Source organism: Festucalex cinctus, chromosome 3, assembly GCF_051991245.1.
Source record: "Festucalex cinctus isolate MCC-2025b chromosome 3, RoL_Fcin_1.0, whole genome shotgun sequence".
Taxonomy (NCBI): Eukaryota; Metazoa; Chordata; class Actinopteri; order Syngnathiformes; family Syngnathidae; genus Festucalex; species Festucalex cinctus.
Window position 1 is genome coordinate 21,488,861 of NC_135413.1, and position 15,912 is coordinate 21,504,772.

Sequence of the window (15,912 nt, forward strand, 5' to 3'; positions counted from 1 at the left end):
GCAAACAACTTGATCATCATGACACTTATTATAAAAAGTAGGGCAGCTTCCATGCAGAACAAGAGAAGCAAATTTTGGGCCAAGTAATTAAAAAAAAAAGAAGACGGAACTTTCCAACAAAATGGAAATCAAACTTTCAGTAGCAAAAAAAGAATACTTCAATTTTGCAGTTGGTTGCTGCATGGCAGAAGCAGGAGTCCTCCCAAAGGGAAGGTATACAAAAGGCAACAATTATCTTCAACAGTTAAGGCTGAGTGAACCCGATGGACTCAACCAATGAGGGGCTCCAATAACTGCAGCTCCTACATGTCTAAATCTTAATTGGAAACAGTGGGGCAAGATAATTCACATTCAGCCCAGCCTGCATTAACTATTGCTCACTCAGCAGGACATCTCAAACGTCCCACTAGAGACACACAAGCACACGCGCGCACACCAACACACGCACTTGCATCAAAGTCCATAATAATAAAATACATAAATAATTACATAAATAAATAAGGGATAGAAAAGTTCACAAAATCCACAAATTCACGGTTCAGATCTCAGTTTTATGATCACGGTTTTTGGTTCAGTATGCGTAGACTCACACAAATCATGTATGTCTTGTGTATGTAGATATTGTAGGTTAAAAGTATATGTTCACAGCATTTATTATTAATCACTGTTATTGTTAGGACAGGCATAACAAATAATGGCTCTTAAATTGGATGGCAAAATAACCTTATTTATTGATTGATTGAATTCTTATTTTTCATTTTATTATTATTATTGTTATTATTAATTCAATCTCTGGTGTAATAAACTTATTTATTGATTGATTAAATTATTTTTTATTTTATTATCTGTTCTCATTGCTGCTGGACATGTAAATTTCCCAGAGGGAGCCATCCCAAAGGGATCATTAAACTCAAGTCTAAGTCTAAGTCTAAGTCTAAGTCTAAAAGGTACAACCAATCTGTGTATGAACCTGTTGCAATTCATCCTACAGAATAAGTCATGGCTCACTGCGTATATATATCAGCTATGTGTTCAACTACAGTACAGGTCAAATGTTTAGACACACCTTATTCAATATGTTGTAGATTCTCACTGAAGGCATCAAAACTAAGAATGAACGCATGGAGTTATATATGTAAAAAAAAAAAAGGTGAAATAACTGAAAACATGTTTTACATTGTAGTTTCTTCTGATTACTGCTTTGCACACTCTTGGCATTCTCACCTCTGGGAACTCCTTCAATACAGTTGGAAAACTACTTCAGGTGACAACTCTTGAAGCTCATCGAGGGAAATGCCAAGAGTGTGCAAAAAAAAAATAAAAATCATCAGAGCAAAAGAGTGACTATTTTGAAGAAACTAGAAGATAACCACCCACCCATTTCCTTGACCGCTTACTCCTCACAAGGGTTGCGGGGGTTGCTGGAGCCTATCCCAGCTGGCTTCGGGCAGTAGGCGGGGTACACCCTGAACTGGCTGCCAGCCAATCGCAGGGCACACAGACACGTCACAATCACATCTAGGGACAATTCGAGCACCCAATTTACCCGCCAAGCATGTCTTTGGAATGTGGAGGAGACCGGAGTACCCGGAAAAGACCCACGCAGGCATGGGGAGAACATGCAAACCCCACCCAAGGCCGAAGCCCGGACTCGATCTTACGTCCTCAGTACTGGGAGGTGGACGTGCTAACCACTTACCCACAGTGCCGCCCAATACAAAAGCAGTATTTCAGTATCCACAAATTTTGTTATATTAACATCCAAGGAGTGATTATATTGTCTGTTATTACTATCTAATACCTGATGATAATCATACATAAATGAGCTAATCTCTTGCATAAAGTAACTTTATCTCTTCAGCTCTTCAAAGGATTGGACACACAATTATCTTTTTGGCTCTAAACACTACCACAATGGATTTGAACTGAAATAAACAAGATATGCTTTAACACTAAAAATGTAGTTTTTACATCCAAATCAGGTAAACATTGTAGGAATTCTAACAGCACCTAGTACCATTTTTTTTTAATGACGGGGGCCAGAAATCTATATATATTTTTTTTTTTTTAGTCAAAGAGTCTTCATGGCAAACACTCACCACTATAACCCTTGGACATAAACATGTTCACAGTAAATGTGCTGCCAGATTCTTGGTAGAAAACATTTATTCTATCTATTTCTAAAAGAAAAGTGAAGATGAAAAAGCTCCTGTGTGCTGCTGTAGACACACATCAAATCTTTTATAGAAGCTCACCTCTTCCTTCTACTGTCACTAAGGGAGAGCTACAAGGGAAAGAGGACAACAATGTTTTCCTTATGTCGCGTAAAGTCCCAAAGAAGAACAAGACGTGAGGCCCGAACATTAAACAGTACCAAGACAAGATGTTTTTCAAAGCAGTGTAGTTTTAGAATTCAACCTCAGTGAACAAGCTTCCTTGCATATAGCTGACCTGAGATTTTATCAAAAGTGACAGTCCAAACACCATCTGACAGCCATTTACCTCCATGTGCTGTTTGCACTTGACGTGCCATGAAATGAGACGAAAGCCATGAATAATAATAAAAAAAAAAAATGTCATAATGTTCATGTCCTGTCAGCAGTGCGTCGTTCAGAAAAAAAAGTGTATGTAGACTGCATTTATATGGCGCATTACTACCTTACCAAAGCAATTTTACACAACTATTACTTTGACTTTGACACTCGGGGGTTGTGTTCGAAGGCCACTCCTTGGGGCCGGTTAAGGTGGCCGACTCGCTCCACATGAGGTTTGTCAGGTAAAGTGAGCTCATCACTTGAAGTGATCAGGGTAAAAAAAAACTTCCAAGTGCACTGTTCGAGACGTGAACTTCAATCAAGTGCACTTCGTCCTCCAATTCCAGTGCACATGTTTTCTCTTGGGAACCTTTACCACAGAGAGAAAAATATTAAATAGATGTTTTTTTTTATTTTTTTATTTATTTATTTATTTATTTTTATTTTTATTTTTTAATTTTTTTAAACAGAACTCATCCTAGAGCCACATTGGCAGACCTATTTTATCTGTGGGAGAAAAACATGGATTTGTCCCTCTCAGCCCTCTCAGCAGCCAACAATATGTTAGGAACCCCGTTTTTACTCACTCTCAGCTTGACAAGCATTCATAGCAAATGACCATTCGGGCCGCAATCATCATTTAATGGTAGGCTACACAGACAAGCTCTGTCTCATGGTGGGGAAACGAGGCCCAGTTGTGACCAAGGTTATATTAGTTAACTAAAACTAACAACAAAACTTAAAAAAAAATAAAAAATAAAAAACTATTTAGGAAACTAAATAAAATAAAAACGAAAATGCTTTTTAAGAAATATGTAAACCAACTAGAACTACATTTTATGTTTACAAAACTAACTAAAACTAAGTAGAATTATAGCAAAAATTTTCTTTGTTTTAGTCTTTGGCAATTAATTTCATGCATGAGAATTTGGGGATGATTTAAGTAGATTTATTTTGATATTAACCGGAATAGGGAGGTTTGAAATGGTGTTTTTTAAATATTGTGCACAAGTAATTCACATTTTTTTAAGTAAAACTAAAACTGAAACTAACTAAAACTAAGCCCCCATTGCTAACTAAAACTAATACAAACTAACAGAACCAAACTGAAAACCGATTAAAACTCACTAAATTTAAAAAACAAAACAAAATGAACTCTAACTACTATGAAAATTCCCAAACTATAAAACTAACAGAAAAAAACTAACAGAACTAACAGAACCTAAAAAGTAACAGAACCTAAAAACCTAAAAACTAAAAAAACCTAAAAACCTAAACACTAAAAAAACCTAAAAACTAAAAAAAACTAAAAACTAACAGAACCTAAAAACCTAAAAACTAAAAAAAAAACTAAAAAACTAAAAACTAACAGAACCTAAAAACCTAAAAATTAAAAAAAAAACTAAAAACCTAAAAACTAAAAAAAAAAACTAAAAACCTAAAAACTAACAGAACCTAAAAACTAACAGAACCAAACTGAAAACCGATTAAAACTCACTAAATTAAAAAAAAATAAAATAAAATAATAAACTAACTAAAATGACAACTCCCAAACTATAACAACCCTGTTTGTGACTCACCTCTAAACGTAGGTATTCACTCTGTTCATGGGAGAGCAAACTGAGGATGACGCCGAAGGAGGCTCGTGTTCGAATTCCGGCCTGGACTCTTATCTGCCTCGCAGGCAGGGACCATAACAGCTGGAACTGAACGTGGCTGCGTCCATCAAAGGAGAACTCTGGAGCCGCTTGTCCATCAGGAACACACAAAGCATGTTCAATTATTTGAGCTGTCAAGCACGTGAGAATATCACAGTATGGGCCTGCTTCTGCTGAAAACCATTTGTGCAAGCCAAGGCAAGGGCGAGAACGGCATTTGAAAGATTGTTTGCTGTGAGGTTAAACATCCTAACCCCGCTGCATTCCCCAAAAGCTTCCGCATTCACTGACAGTAAATCAAAGTGCTTACGCTGGTCACACTGTGGCCCCGTAAAGCCTGATTCACACTGGCAGCTGGCAGGACCCCACTCGCCATCGCAGCGCCCCGTCTTGCCACAAGATGCCGGTTGTTGTTCCCCTGTGTTGGCGCAGTGGTCATCCATGAAAGAGCAGCCTGGCACGCTGTTTACCCATTCAGCTGGAGAACCGAGGTCATAAAGCTGAGCAGAAGGGGGCGGCGGGATAACACATTAATCTAAAATACTAAATGAATAAATACAGTTATAAATATTTCAATAACTGAGTATTTTGACATGGAAAAGAGCAAATAGTACTTCATTTTCTAGATGTTCCATGCAGCAATATCTGTGCACATTTAAGAAATGGGATTGCACTGATTGAACTTCTGCATATACTTGTAGGCCTAAATAATATCAGTCCATGCAATTTCATTTAGAAATTGAGGATATTGTAAAGTCAGGGTTGTTGTCCACATCACAGAATAACTGTGCCAAAGCCTTGTGTGGTGTAGCGACTAGTGAGCTCTGCAGCTTAATCACAAAGCACACGTGTTGTGCTTCAAATGATACATTGAGCAATGAAAAATACACGTCACACATCAGTGAATATCGTGCACAAGCAAGACACAAGACACTGCATCCAAAGTCCTATATTAGCGTCAGAAATAATGGTATCGTCACGTTACTTGTTAGTACTTGCCAATGCCGACACCACTGTTTTAATGCAGTATCAAGGCCTGTCCCGATACTGGTATCGGTATCGGAACAATGCTAGTTTTTACCATTGACGAGCCAGCCAGTCTGCACTGTTGAAAAATTGTGTGATTCAGAATGGAATAACAATTGATTTCAATGCAATTATAATTAAAGGATATATGTAAATATATATATATATATATATATATATATATATATATATATATATATATATATATATGTATATATGAAAATATGTATCTTTGCGAACACGCGATTTATTAAATTTTTGTTTGCGCTGAAAACACAGACCAAAGAATGCCGTTTATTGTTGGTAGGTAACTACTGTGACTGAGTGGTAACATTGCGTTTAACTTTTTAAAAACATTTAAATTCCTTTGATAATTCAAATGTCACATAGTAAATTAGTTAAAACTCAACTTTTACATTGCTATTTAACAAGAAATTATCTGTCTATAGTGCACCTCTGGTGAAAATGTTCACTTATATGGCCTGTTGACCACAAAGACAAAACTGTAAGAGTAATATTGTTCCAGAAGTAAAAGTATTGTCATCAACATTCTTTTCTCCAGCACAACCTTGAAAGTACATTTAAATACTATATATGCAATATTCAAGTTGAGTCAGTCATTATTTTCTCTAACAATGATTCTAGTCAGCAAAGAAAAAATGAGTGCAGGCACCATTCAACCACTGTGACTGTTAGATTACCTTGCTGTCCAAACGGAGGTTTCTTATACATCCAACATAGTGATTGTGTTGTAGCTGTGGGTATTCATACGATATGTTCATGTTGACCCCTCCAAGTTGCAACACGTAACTTGCATTGAGAAACCTGGGACAAGCAATCAATCAATCAATCAATCAATATCAATACACGTGAACAGAATGTAATTTGAAAAGGCATTGCAAACCTCAAAACCTAGAGGAGCTGTCAACACTGAAATGTATGGTTTCATTCTTTACTGGCTGAGCCTGTCATCACTTTTACTGCTTCCTGACAACAAAGGTCACATTTTGTTCCTGTTCTGTTTCATTTTGAAAAATAGCTGACAACATGACCACATACCATGGAATTTTACAGAACTGGTGGATGAAAATGAAAACAGACTGCAGGATTCCTTTATTACATGCATCCGTTATAATAAACTGGAACCAAATGATCACTATTGTCATTGCTAAATTTTTATTTTTATAAATTGCTTTTGAACAGTAATTTTCCCTCCAGAGAAAATGTGTTGTTTGGAGAAACGAAAACTGGACGAATTGGTTAGCAGTGATGTTCGAAATATTTTTACTTTTAAAGGCAGTCCTTCACACCCACCCGACACACGCCATTGCAAACTGGAGGCATTCCCACGCCTGGATAAATGCAGAGAGTTATGTCATGAAGGGCATCCGGTTTAAAACTGCCAATTATGGGCATTCACACAAATAATTCCATGATTGAGATAATTAGGGGAAAGGTAGATTTCGGTTCAAAAGGTTTGACCTTATAGATGGCAAGAAAAAAGAAGCATGGGTCATCTCAAAGGAATAGTTACTTAACTCATTTGCTCCCAATAACGTGTAAATACGTTTTTTTTTATGTTGTAAGTGTCCCAAAGACGTATATATAAGTTTTTTTGTTTGAAGGCTTTGATGCAGCCTCTCAACTGCAAAGAACGGTTGCAGAAATGGTAGTTATTACACAAACGGCCAGCAGGTGGAAGCAGAGCAAAGGAGATCTACCCGGGCCATGTAGAAATAAAGTTCAATTATTTACAATTTTAAATAGATTTGTGAAAACTAATGAAACTTAGCTCTCTTCTAATGCTGCAAAACGGAAACAGATAGAAACATACTTTTTCTTCCTGATGAAAGAAGAGACTTTAATCTTTCTTTTGGTACGTTCCGTGTTTTTATAGCAATTGAACACAATATTCTGTGGGCCTTACAAAATCAGTCAAAATCCAGTAAAACAGCCGGGAGCGAACGGGACTGCTTCTGTGAAAATGGCTGGGAGTGAATGAGAATGAGTTAAGAGTAACTTCAGTGTGTCAGATCAATTGATGGTGCTGAGATTTGAAATTAAGGATGTCATGTTTAATGCAGTGATGGTTGTTTGTCTCTGTGTGCCCTGGCAACCAGTTCAGGTTGTGCGCCGCCTACTGCCCGAAGCCAGCTAGGATAGGCTCCTGCGACCCTTGTGAGGAGCAAGCGGTTAAGCAAATGGATGGATGGATGTTTAATATAGTTAGTGATGTGCCACAGGTAAGGTGTGAACAAGAGAAAGATACATTCTGGAAGGTCGATGAAGCAGTTCTGAGCATCCCAGGTGGAGGGAGCATCTGAAATGCTGCAGATTGTAATAGAAATTTGGTGGTAAAGAAGTGATGACGGGTATAATTGGTATCCTGGAAAGGAACTTGGAGGGATAGATGACTTTGCCAAAATGAATGGATGGATATGGTATAGCAAACACTTTCTTGCAGAAGACGCTGGAACATAGCATAACCTAGAGGACTGCAGGTAGAAGCAGGCAGGTGGATTAAATCTTGTGCAGACGATACACAAAATCACATTACACTCCCTGTGCAAACAGTTAGACATGGTTCCAGGCAGGTGTAAAGTTTAGTCTACTTTCAGCCAACAAATGATCAGGTGCGGCGAGCGTATGTGAAATTAAACGGCCTTTGTATGCCTGAACGTCCACTCAGAGCCATCTGCCAGATTCCCAAACATGCTCAACGAAGCTTGTGTCGGCACGGAAATAAAGATGCAGCACTTTTTACTGCATACTTGTGCTGTCTATGAATATAGAGCCCAAAGGGCCAACAGTCCAGAGGAATGGTGAGTGTGGGAAGGTGGTGAAGAAGACAAGAGACAAGAAGGTCGAAATGGGAGGAGGAAAGGGTGAGTTCATGTTTTGTTGACAAAGATAGTACACTTAGATGGTTTGGACATGTCCAGAGGAGAAACAGTGATACAGTGGTTGAAAGGTGATGACGATAGAGCTGCCAGGTAAGATTGTGAAAGAAAGCCCTATGAGAATGTTGATAGACAGTATGTAGTTAAGGAAGACATGAGGGCAGTTGGTGTTCGAGAGGAGGACACAGAAGATAGGCTTACATGGAAAAGGATGACATGATGTGATGAGCCCTAAATGGGACAAGCCAAAAGAAAAAAGAAAAAAAATGTTCTAAACACCCTTTTCGATTAGGTGACGATAAGCGGTGCCGAAAACGAATGATTGGATGATAAGGTTGAATTATTGCCATAGGTAGGTGCAGCACACATTTAAAAAGTATATTCCATGAACATAGTTTATCAGTTGGTTTCCCTTTAATCCTGAGGCCCAAACAAATAGGCTGCTAAACTGGACACAAATGTGATGAATAGATTTATATGTACCGTATTTTCCGCATTATAAGGCGCACCTTCAATGAATGACATATTTTAAAACTTTTTTCATATATATGGCGCTATAGTAGAGGCTGGGGTTACGTTATGCATCCATTAGATGGTGCTGCGCTAAAGGGAATGTCAACAAAACAGTCAAATAGGTCAGTCAAACTTTATTAATAGATTACAAACCAGCTTTCTTGACAACTCCATTCACTCCCAAAATGAATAAACAGCTGTTTTATTATTTTCTCTGAGGTAAAGTATTAGTATTAGCTAGCGAACCAAGATGGCGGGATCTTCTGCGCGTGCGCGTCACCTATCGTGCAGGGTCACCGATCGCGTCTTGACAGCGAGAACTGTTGCGGCTCAATTCTGATCCATATATAAGGCGCACTGGATTATAAGGCGCATGGTCAGCTTTTGAAAAAATTGAAGGCTTTTAGGTGCGCCTTATAGTGCGGAAAATACGGTAATCTATTTATTGCTATAATACAGTGTATGTTTTTTTAATTTTTAATTTATCTCTGAATTGTCTATTACTGGTCTGCTTATAAAGAATTCAATGATACTTATTACATTTCTCTTGAGAATTGGGAGCATATCATTTGTTTGTCTTGTGTGCTATCTTTTACGGAACTTACTTGTCTCGGTTCGGAGTTGTCCCTCGAATTTCACAGGAGGAGCGATCCTCTGTCATTGCCCAAGAATCCACACCTTCTGTCTCCATGACAATTGCAGTGGAGCATCGATCCAGAGTAAAGCGCACTTCCTTAAAATGGGCACATGTACAGTGAATTCCACGTTACAGAAAGACCCGCAATCGTATCATTACACATTTTGACCCCTCCCACACACTTTAAAGCTGCTCAATGCAGGACATTGAATTTTGAATCGCTACTGCTGCGGGTGACTGAAAAATGAAACTGTACCTTCTTCACGTACACAATGCGCACATGACATCACATCCGCAGACAGAAAATTCGTACCTGAATTCGAAAACTATTGGCCAGAGGTTTACAGGAGTGCTCATTGTGAACAGCTAAGGTGGTAATCTGCTAATTAGAAGTAGTTTGAATCATAAATGGTCAAATAAAAAGGCTACTATAAAGATATTTTTGAGCAAATGTCTAGATTGAGTAGCTTTAAACTAATTTATATGTATTAAATAACGTTTCAACCACGTAGTAAATATGATTTTCAAAAATGCAAGCATAAAATGCATAAAATAAAATGTGGCCATTGTTGTAAATAAGTGCCCTTAGTTTTAGTTTAGTTTGTAAGTTTCAGTAATAGTATTAGGTTTATTTGTTTTTTTTAAAACATGTATTACTGTATGTTATTATTGTGTATATTGTGCAATATTTAAAAAACACCATGGGAGCGACATCATCTGAAGGTGCTTTTCTATTGGCTGCTGCTAGATTCCGTCATTTCTGTGTGATATACTTTCAAACGTCATTATTCCGGTTTATATTAAAATAAATCTACTAAAAATCACATTTAAAATCATCCCCAAAGGCTCATGCATTAAATTAATTACTAAAGACTAAAATGAAGGACATGTTTGCTATAATTACAGTTAGTTTTATAAACATAAAATGTAGTTTCAGTTAGTTTTCGTTTTTGAAAAAGCATTTTCGTTTTTATTTTATTTCGGTAACAATATTGTTTTTTGAATTTTAGTTTTAGTTTTTTTCATTAATTTTAGTTAACTAAAATAATCTTTAATGGCACCTGTTTTTCGATACCGTCCATTCTTACTTTGACCTTCTCCAAACATTTTTGTTTTGTTTATTTTATTTGAACTAAGTCAAATGCCATTTTTAGCATATGTTGCGGGCCACTGAAAAATGGACGGCGGGCCGCAAATGGCCCCAGGGCCATAGTTTTGACACCAGTGCTCTATATTCATAGTTGCTTGTGTTTCAGTATCTGAGCCAGACGGTGTTGAATGTGTTGACATTAAGCAATGAATTTGTATTTCCCTCAGTTCTCTGAGCAATGAAAATCTTCCCAAATCATTTTTAAGTAACCATAAAATTCGATAGAGATCCAGCAAAAGTTTGAGCTTTACCAGGCATACAGTTGTGTTCATGCATTGACAGCATAAATGCAATTGTCTTACTTTACTGTTACTTCTCACATCAAGGCGATGCCAGCGTCTGTCAGCCAGGCCAGCATTGTTTATTAACTGGAGAACAAGGGTACCAGAACCATGGTTTATTTTCAGAGTGGGAGCTCCACCAATCAGCTCTGTGGGGAAGACAGTAAACCTATTTATTATGCATGAATAAAAACAATTATTAAAGAAGTACCATATACAGTAGTTATTCCACAAGAAGCCAAGGTCAATAAGAAAAGCAATATCAAGGGAAAAAAATGATAAATATCTTGTTTATGCATACAAGCAAAAATCTCATGGGATTAGGGAAACTACCGTTTATAAAAGCAAGCAAGTAATTTAGAAAATGACATGAAAGCCGTGAACCACTGATCTAAAGCAGTAGTGTGAAAAAGTCAGCAAATCCTCGAGACATGATTCATCAAAATACAGTGTATGTTAAATCACTTATGCAATAATAGTGTGATGACAAAAAAATGATCACACTTTTTTGAATTGCATTAATATATCAAACACATGTCTCAGAAAATTTGAATATTGTGATAAAATCATTTAGTTTCTGTAATGCAATAAAAAAAAACAAAAATGTCATATATTCTGGATTCATTACAAATCAACTGAAATATTGAAAGCCCTTGATTCTTTTAACATTCCTGATTATGGCTTAAACAAAACTCCAATATCCTATCTCAAAATATTAGAATATCATGAAAAAGTATACTAGTAGGCTATTCAACTAACCACTTGAATCCTCTAATTACCTCGAAACACCTGCAAGTGTTTCTAAGTGAATCCAGAATGTATGACATTTTTGTTTTTTTAATTGCATTACAGAAAAATGAAGGACTTTATCACAATATTCTACATTTCTGAGACAGTCCTGTATATTCTATTGTTCTGTTCATGGAGGCCCAAGTGCTACATTTTTTTTAATCCATTATTTTGCTGGACATAGGATGTGTCGTTCAAACTTGAAACCTATTAAAGAGACAGTTTGTGTGACTAATGAGCAGTAAACACTGAGCAAAAATTTCCAAACCATTTAACAAAAGGAAATCACAATGAAGCAATTTTGCATATTCTAAAAATGAACAGCAAATGAGGAAAATAATTGTCACACAATAATTACACTGTCATTTCTCTAATATACTGGAACAACAGTTTATCACAAGATTGGATTTTATTGAAAAGCATCAATTAATGTCCGACAGCCAATATGGTTTTAGACAAAATAGATCAATATCAGTGGAATTAATGGAATTACTTGAAAAATGTTACATTGATTTAAAAAAAAAATATGTAGTGGGAGTTTTAATAGACCTAATTAAAAAATTGTAAAGATACTGTATTAGAGGGGTAGTTCAATTACTGTATGGGACCACACATTATCATGAGTTGACTGTTGGGATGCCACAGGGGTCAGTATTAGGTTCTAAATTGTTCATTTTATCCATAAATAATATACAATATGATTTTGAGAACATTGATGTTTTTTTAAAATGTTATTTTTATGTTATTGTTATATTTTATTTGCACAAAAATAAACAAAATCGTATGGAAATTTCACAATAATCAAAACTGGCAAAGAGTATTACTCTACTGGAGAAAGCAAAACTCTACTGGGGAAGGCAAAGCAAATCCTTGACTATAAATTATGACACATTTTGTATTATTTCACATGTATACAGCCATATTTGAATTATTGTGTGAAAATTGTGGGGTAACACTCAACTCAACTCAAGTTTATTCATATAATAAAATACATATATATATATATATATATATATATATATATATATATATATATATATATATATATATATATATATATATAATATATATATATATATATATATATATATATATATATATATATATATATATATATATATATATATATATATATATATATATATATATATATATATATATATATATATATATATATATATATATATATATATATATATATATATATATATATATATATATATATATATATACATATATATATATACACAATGTTTTAATATGTGGAAAAAATGCAGCCATTTCTTGGTCGCCTTTATCACTTTCATATGCAAGGATTAGCGTTATGGTTGGAAGTAGACTAAGGACTGCTCTTCTAATTATTTCTTTAACTATATTAGCCAGTTGTCTTATAATTTTCAACTAACAATAAGAATGTTTATAAAGGAATATGCTTGGTCCAACTCTAGAGAATTATTGAAGTCAACTTTATATATGCTGAAATGGAGACATGATGGCTGATTGTTTCGAATGGTTGCCTCAGATTTCAGAGATTGCGGGTTTAAATCCAAGACTTTCAGGTTAAGCTAAAAATGATCATTCACAATAAGTAATTAAGCAAATTTAATGTTAATTTGGACCAGGTACTTGAAAATAAATGGTTTGCTTCATCTCAAGAAATTAGTTTACATAATGTTAAAAGTTGCAGGCTCCACATGGGCACTAACACTTCTGAACTTTGGTCTTTTTCCGCTTTTGGTTTGGAGGTCACGATGTCCATGATTTCCAAAAAACTATTTGAAATGTGGACTCGTCAGACCACAGCACACTACGTGTCAGTCCTTCTTAGATGAGCTTGGACTATTTGCTCACACAGTTTTTCACAAAGTGGTGAGCCTCGCCCCTTCCTTGCTTGTGAACAACTGAGCATGTCGGGGACCATTCTTTAATACAATGTCACGTCACCTGTTCCAAACGTGTTTTTGTTTGTTTGGTTTTTTATTTGTTTGTTTGGTCGGTTGGTTGTTTGGTTTGTTGCATATGTAATGTTCCCAGTCTTTTATGGAATGTGTTGCAGGCATCAAGCATAAAATGATAAAAGAATTGCAAAAAAAAAAAAAAAAAAAAAGAAGAAAAAAAACTGTAATGTTATTATTTTGAACAATCCATACATTATCTTGCCTTAGTCTATTCATTTGATATTGGTTGAATTTTTATTTATTTTTTTATTCTGTTTGTGTTCACGCTTTACACATCCAACTCAAGTAATTACCCAGACCCGCCGTTACCTATGGCCATGAAGTCTTCAACATCTCCAGGCAGAAGAGTGGCCAACGGGCCGGCATACAGCAGCAGTCCGTCATCTTCCTCTGTCATAAACTCCAGGGAAAGATGGCTATCAAAGCATGGCTTTATGGGAGGAAACCAGGCGTAGCCGTTGCCAAGGAAACTACGTCTTGTCTGCTGGCAGTCCGGGCCGTCATGCTGAGGCGGGCATCGGCACCTGTAGGGCCGTGAAGAACGACAAAACAGAAAAACAATTGAGATAGCACAAAAGGAAACTATCTGTGTTGAAATCTTCACAGCAATCTGAGCATGGCTTTTCTTTGGCAGGTCAGACATTGTTTACACGCAGAAGAAGTCAACCGTGACTTTGTCAATAGGTGGCAGAGAAAAGACCTCCATCAATCGATCATTAGCCTCAGAGGATTTTCAGGTCTACATTAAATCATTAAAACACAGTAACTGGATACAGTTCATGCAAAGCAGGGGTTCCCATACATACTGTAGATCCACCTCAAACAGAAAAAAAACTTTTTATCCCAAGAATGTTCATTTTTCATGTGCGATTAAGCTTACAAGTGTTTTAACTTTATAACATGACCGAAAATAAAAGTATTTGGATATCTTTCCTCGATGACGTTCAACAGAAAGAAAGCAAGGAAAATACCAATTGTTTTTATAGCAAATGGTGCTTCAAGGTGTTCCAAATACATTCTGTGTAATGTGGAGACCAGTTAAGTTTGTTTCCTAACACCTCCATATGAGACTATCATACAGGGCTTCCATTCATTCTGCAGGGCAAGTTGAACTGCTTCAAACATTTTGGTCTGATCTTTTTTTGAGCAATAAAAACTTGCACAGCCATGTGTTTCAAAAAACACATGGTAAATGTATGAAAAAAAAACACTTAATGTCAAATGACATTTAATAAAATGGATGTAAAATTATTGGACAATGACTATTTCAGGACTGGTTAGCACGTCCGCCTCCCAGTACTGAGGACTCAGATTCGAGTCCAGGCTCCGGCCTTCCTGGGTGGAGTTTGCATGTTCTCCCCGTGCCCGCGTGGGTCTTCTCCGGGTACTCCGGTCTCCTCTCACATTCCAAAGACATGCATGGCATGTTAATTGGGCGCTCCGAATTGTCCCTAGGTGTGCTTGTGAGTGTGGATGGTTGTTTGTCTCTGTGTGCCGTGCGATTAGCTGGCAACCAGTCCAGGGTGGACTGGCCTACTGCCCAGAGCCAGCTGAGATAGGCTCCAGCACGCCAGCGACCCTTGTGAGGAGTAAGCGGTCAAGAAAATGGATGGATGGATGGATGGATGGATGGATTGATGGATGGATGGATGGATGGATGGATGGGTGACTATTTCAGAAAATTTGTTCCAACCGGGCCTGGGTTGCGTTTTACCTGTTGGCGTATTTTTATTGAAAATTGTCATATAACAAACAGCTGTAATTGATCCTGAATGCTGACACATGCATTCAATCATTTCAGTGAAATTATAATGCATTTTCTGATATGATAGTCAGTTGGTAAGCATGTATATCACTTAGCATAATGACCTTGGATACATTTGCAATGTACAGTCAGAAGTGGGATTCAAACCCACGATCTCCTGGTCACTGGACAACACACTTTTCCAAGTACTCCACTGAGCAGCATCAGACAGTTATGATGACAAATTGTACATATGGAAGTGGGTGTGGAAAGTGACTTAGAAAAAGTTGAACGTCTGTCCCATTGAAGATGAATGGGGAAAATTTAATATTAAACGTTGAATTATGCGAAACTGTAATTAATGTGGAATCAGACAATATATTCCCATGATGGTGTGAATTTTAAAAGCAAGTTGAAATTTGAACAGTGTAAATGAGATGTATTATGTGGTGGTTTTTGCACATCAAAAAGCGAGCGGAATAAAATGCTATAAGTATAAAAATAAAGGTTAGAAACAACATTGTTTTGTTTTAACTCTCTCGAAGTCACAGTTCCTTGTTGAAGGACTGTGTTGGTTACGATGAATATAATCATAAAACCTCAACCTCAGAAGAGGTATACCTTAGTGACAAACACCTCAATTAGTCATTGTGATGGAGGAGATTGACTGGTTGATCTCTCCTTGTCTCCTGCTCTGGCGGAATGTGAGACAAGGTGGCTTT

The 15,912-nt window shown here is 36.6% G+C and overlaps 1 protein-coding gene across 2 annotated transcripts in view; it reads right to left on the minus strand.

The window, feature by feature from the left end:
* Positions 1-15,912, minus strand: part of LOC144016019 (neural-cadherin-like) — a 126,815-nt gene that overhangs the window by 18,002 nt on the left and 92,901 nt on the right. For both annotated transcript variants that reach the window (XM_077516627.1, XM_077516628.1), the window contains exons 23-28: positions 13,756-13,970; positions 10,721-10,848; positions 9,237-9,364; positions 5,920-6,043; positions 4,503-4,692; positions 4,115-4,281 (exon numbers count right to left, since the gene is read on the minus strand). In XM_077516627.1, coding sequence (XP_077372753.1) covers positions 4,115-4,281; positions 4,503-4,692; positions 5,920-6,043; positions 9,237-9,364; positions 10,721-10,848; positions 13,756-13,970 — 952 coding nt within the window. The remainder of the gene's footprint in view (positions 1-4,114; positions 4,282-4,502; positions 4,693-5,919; positions 6,044-9,236; positions 9,365-10,720; positions 10,849-13,755; positions 13,971-15,912) is intronic.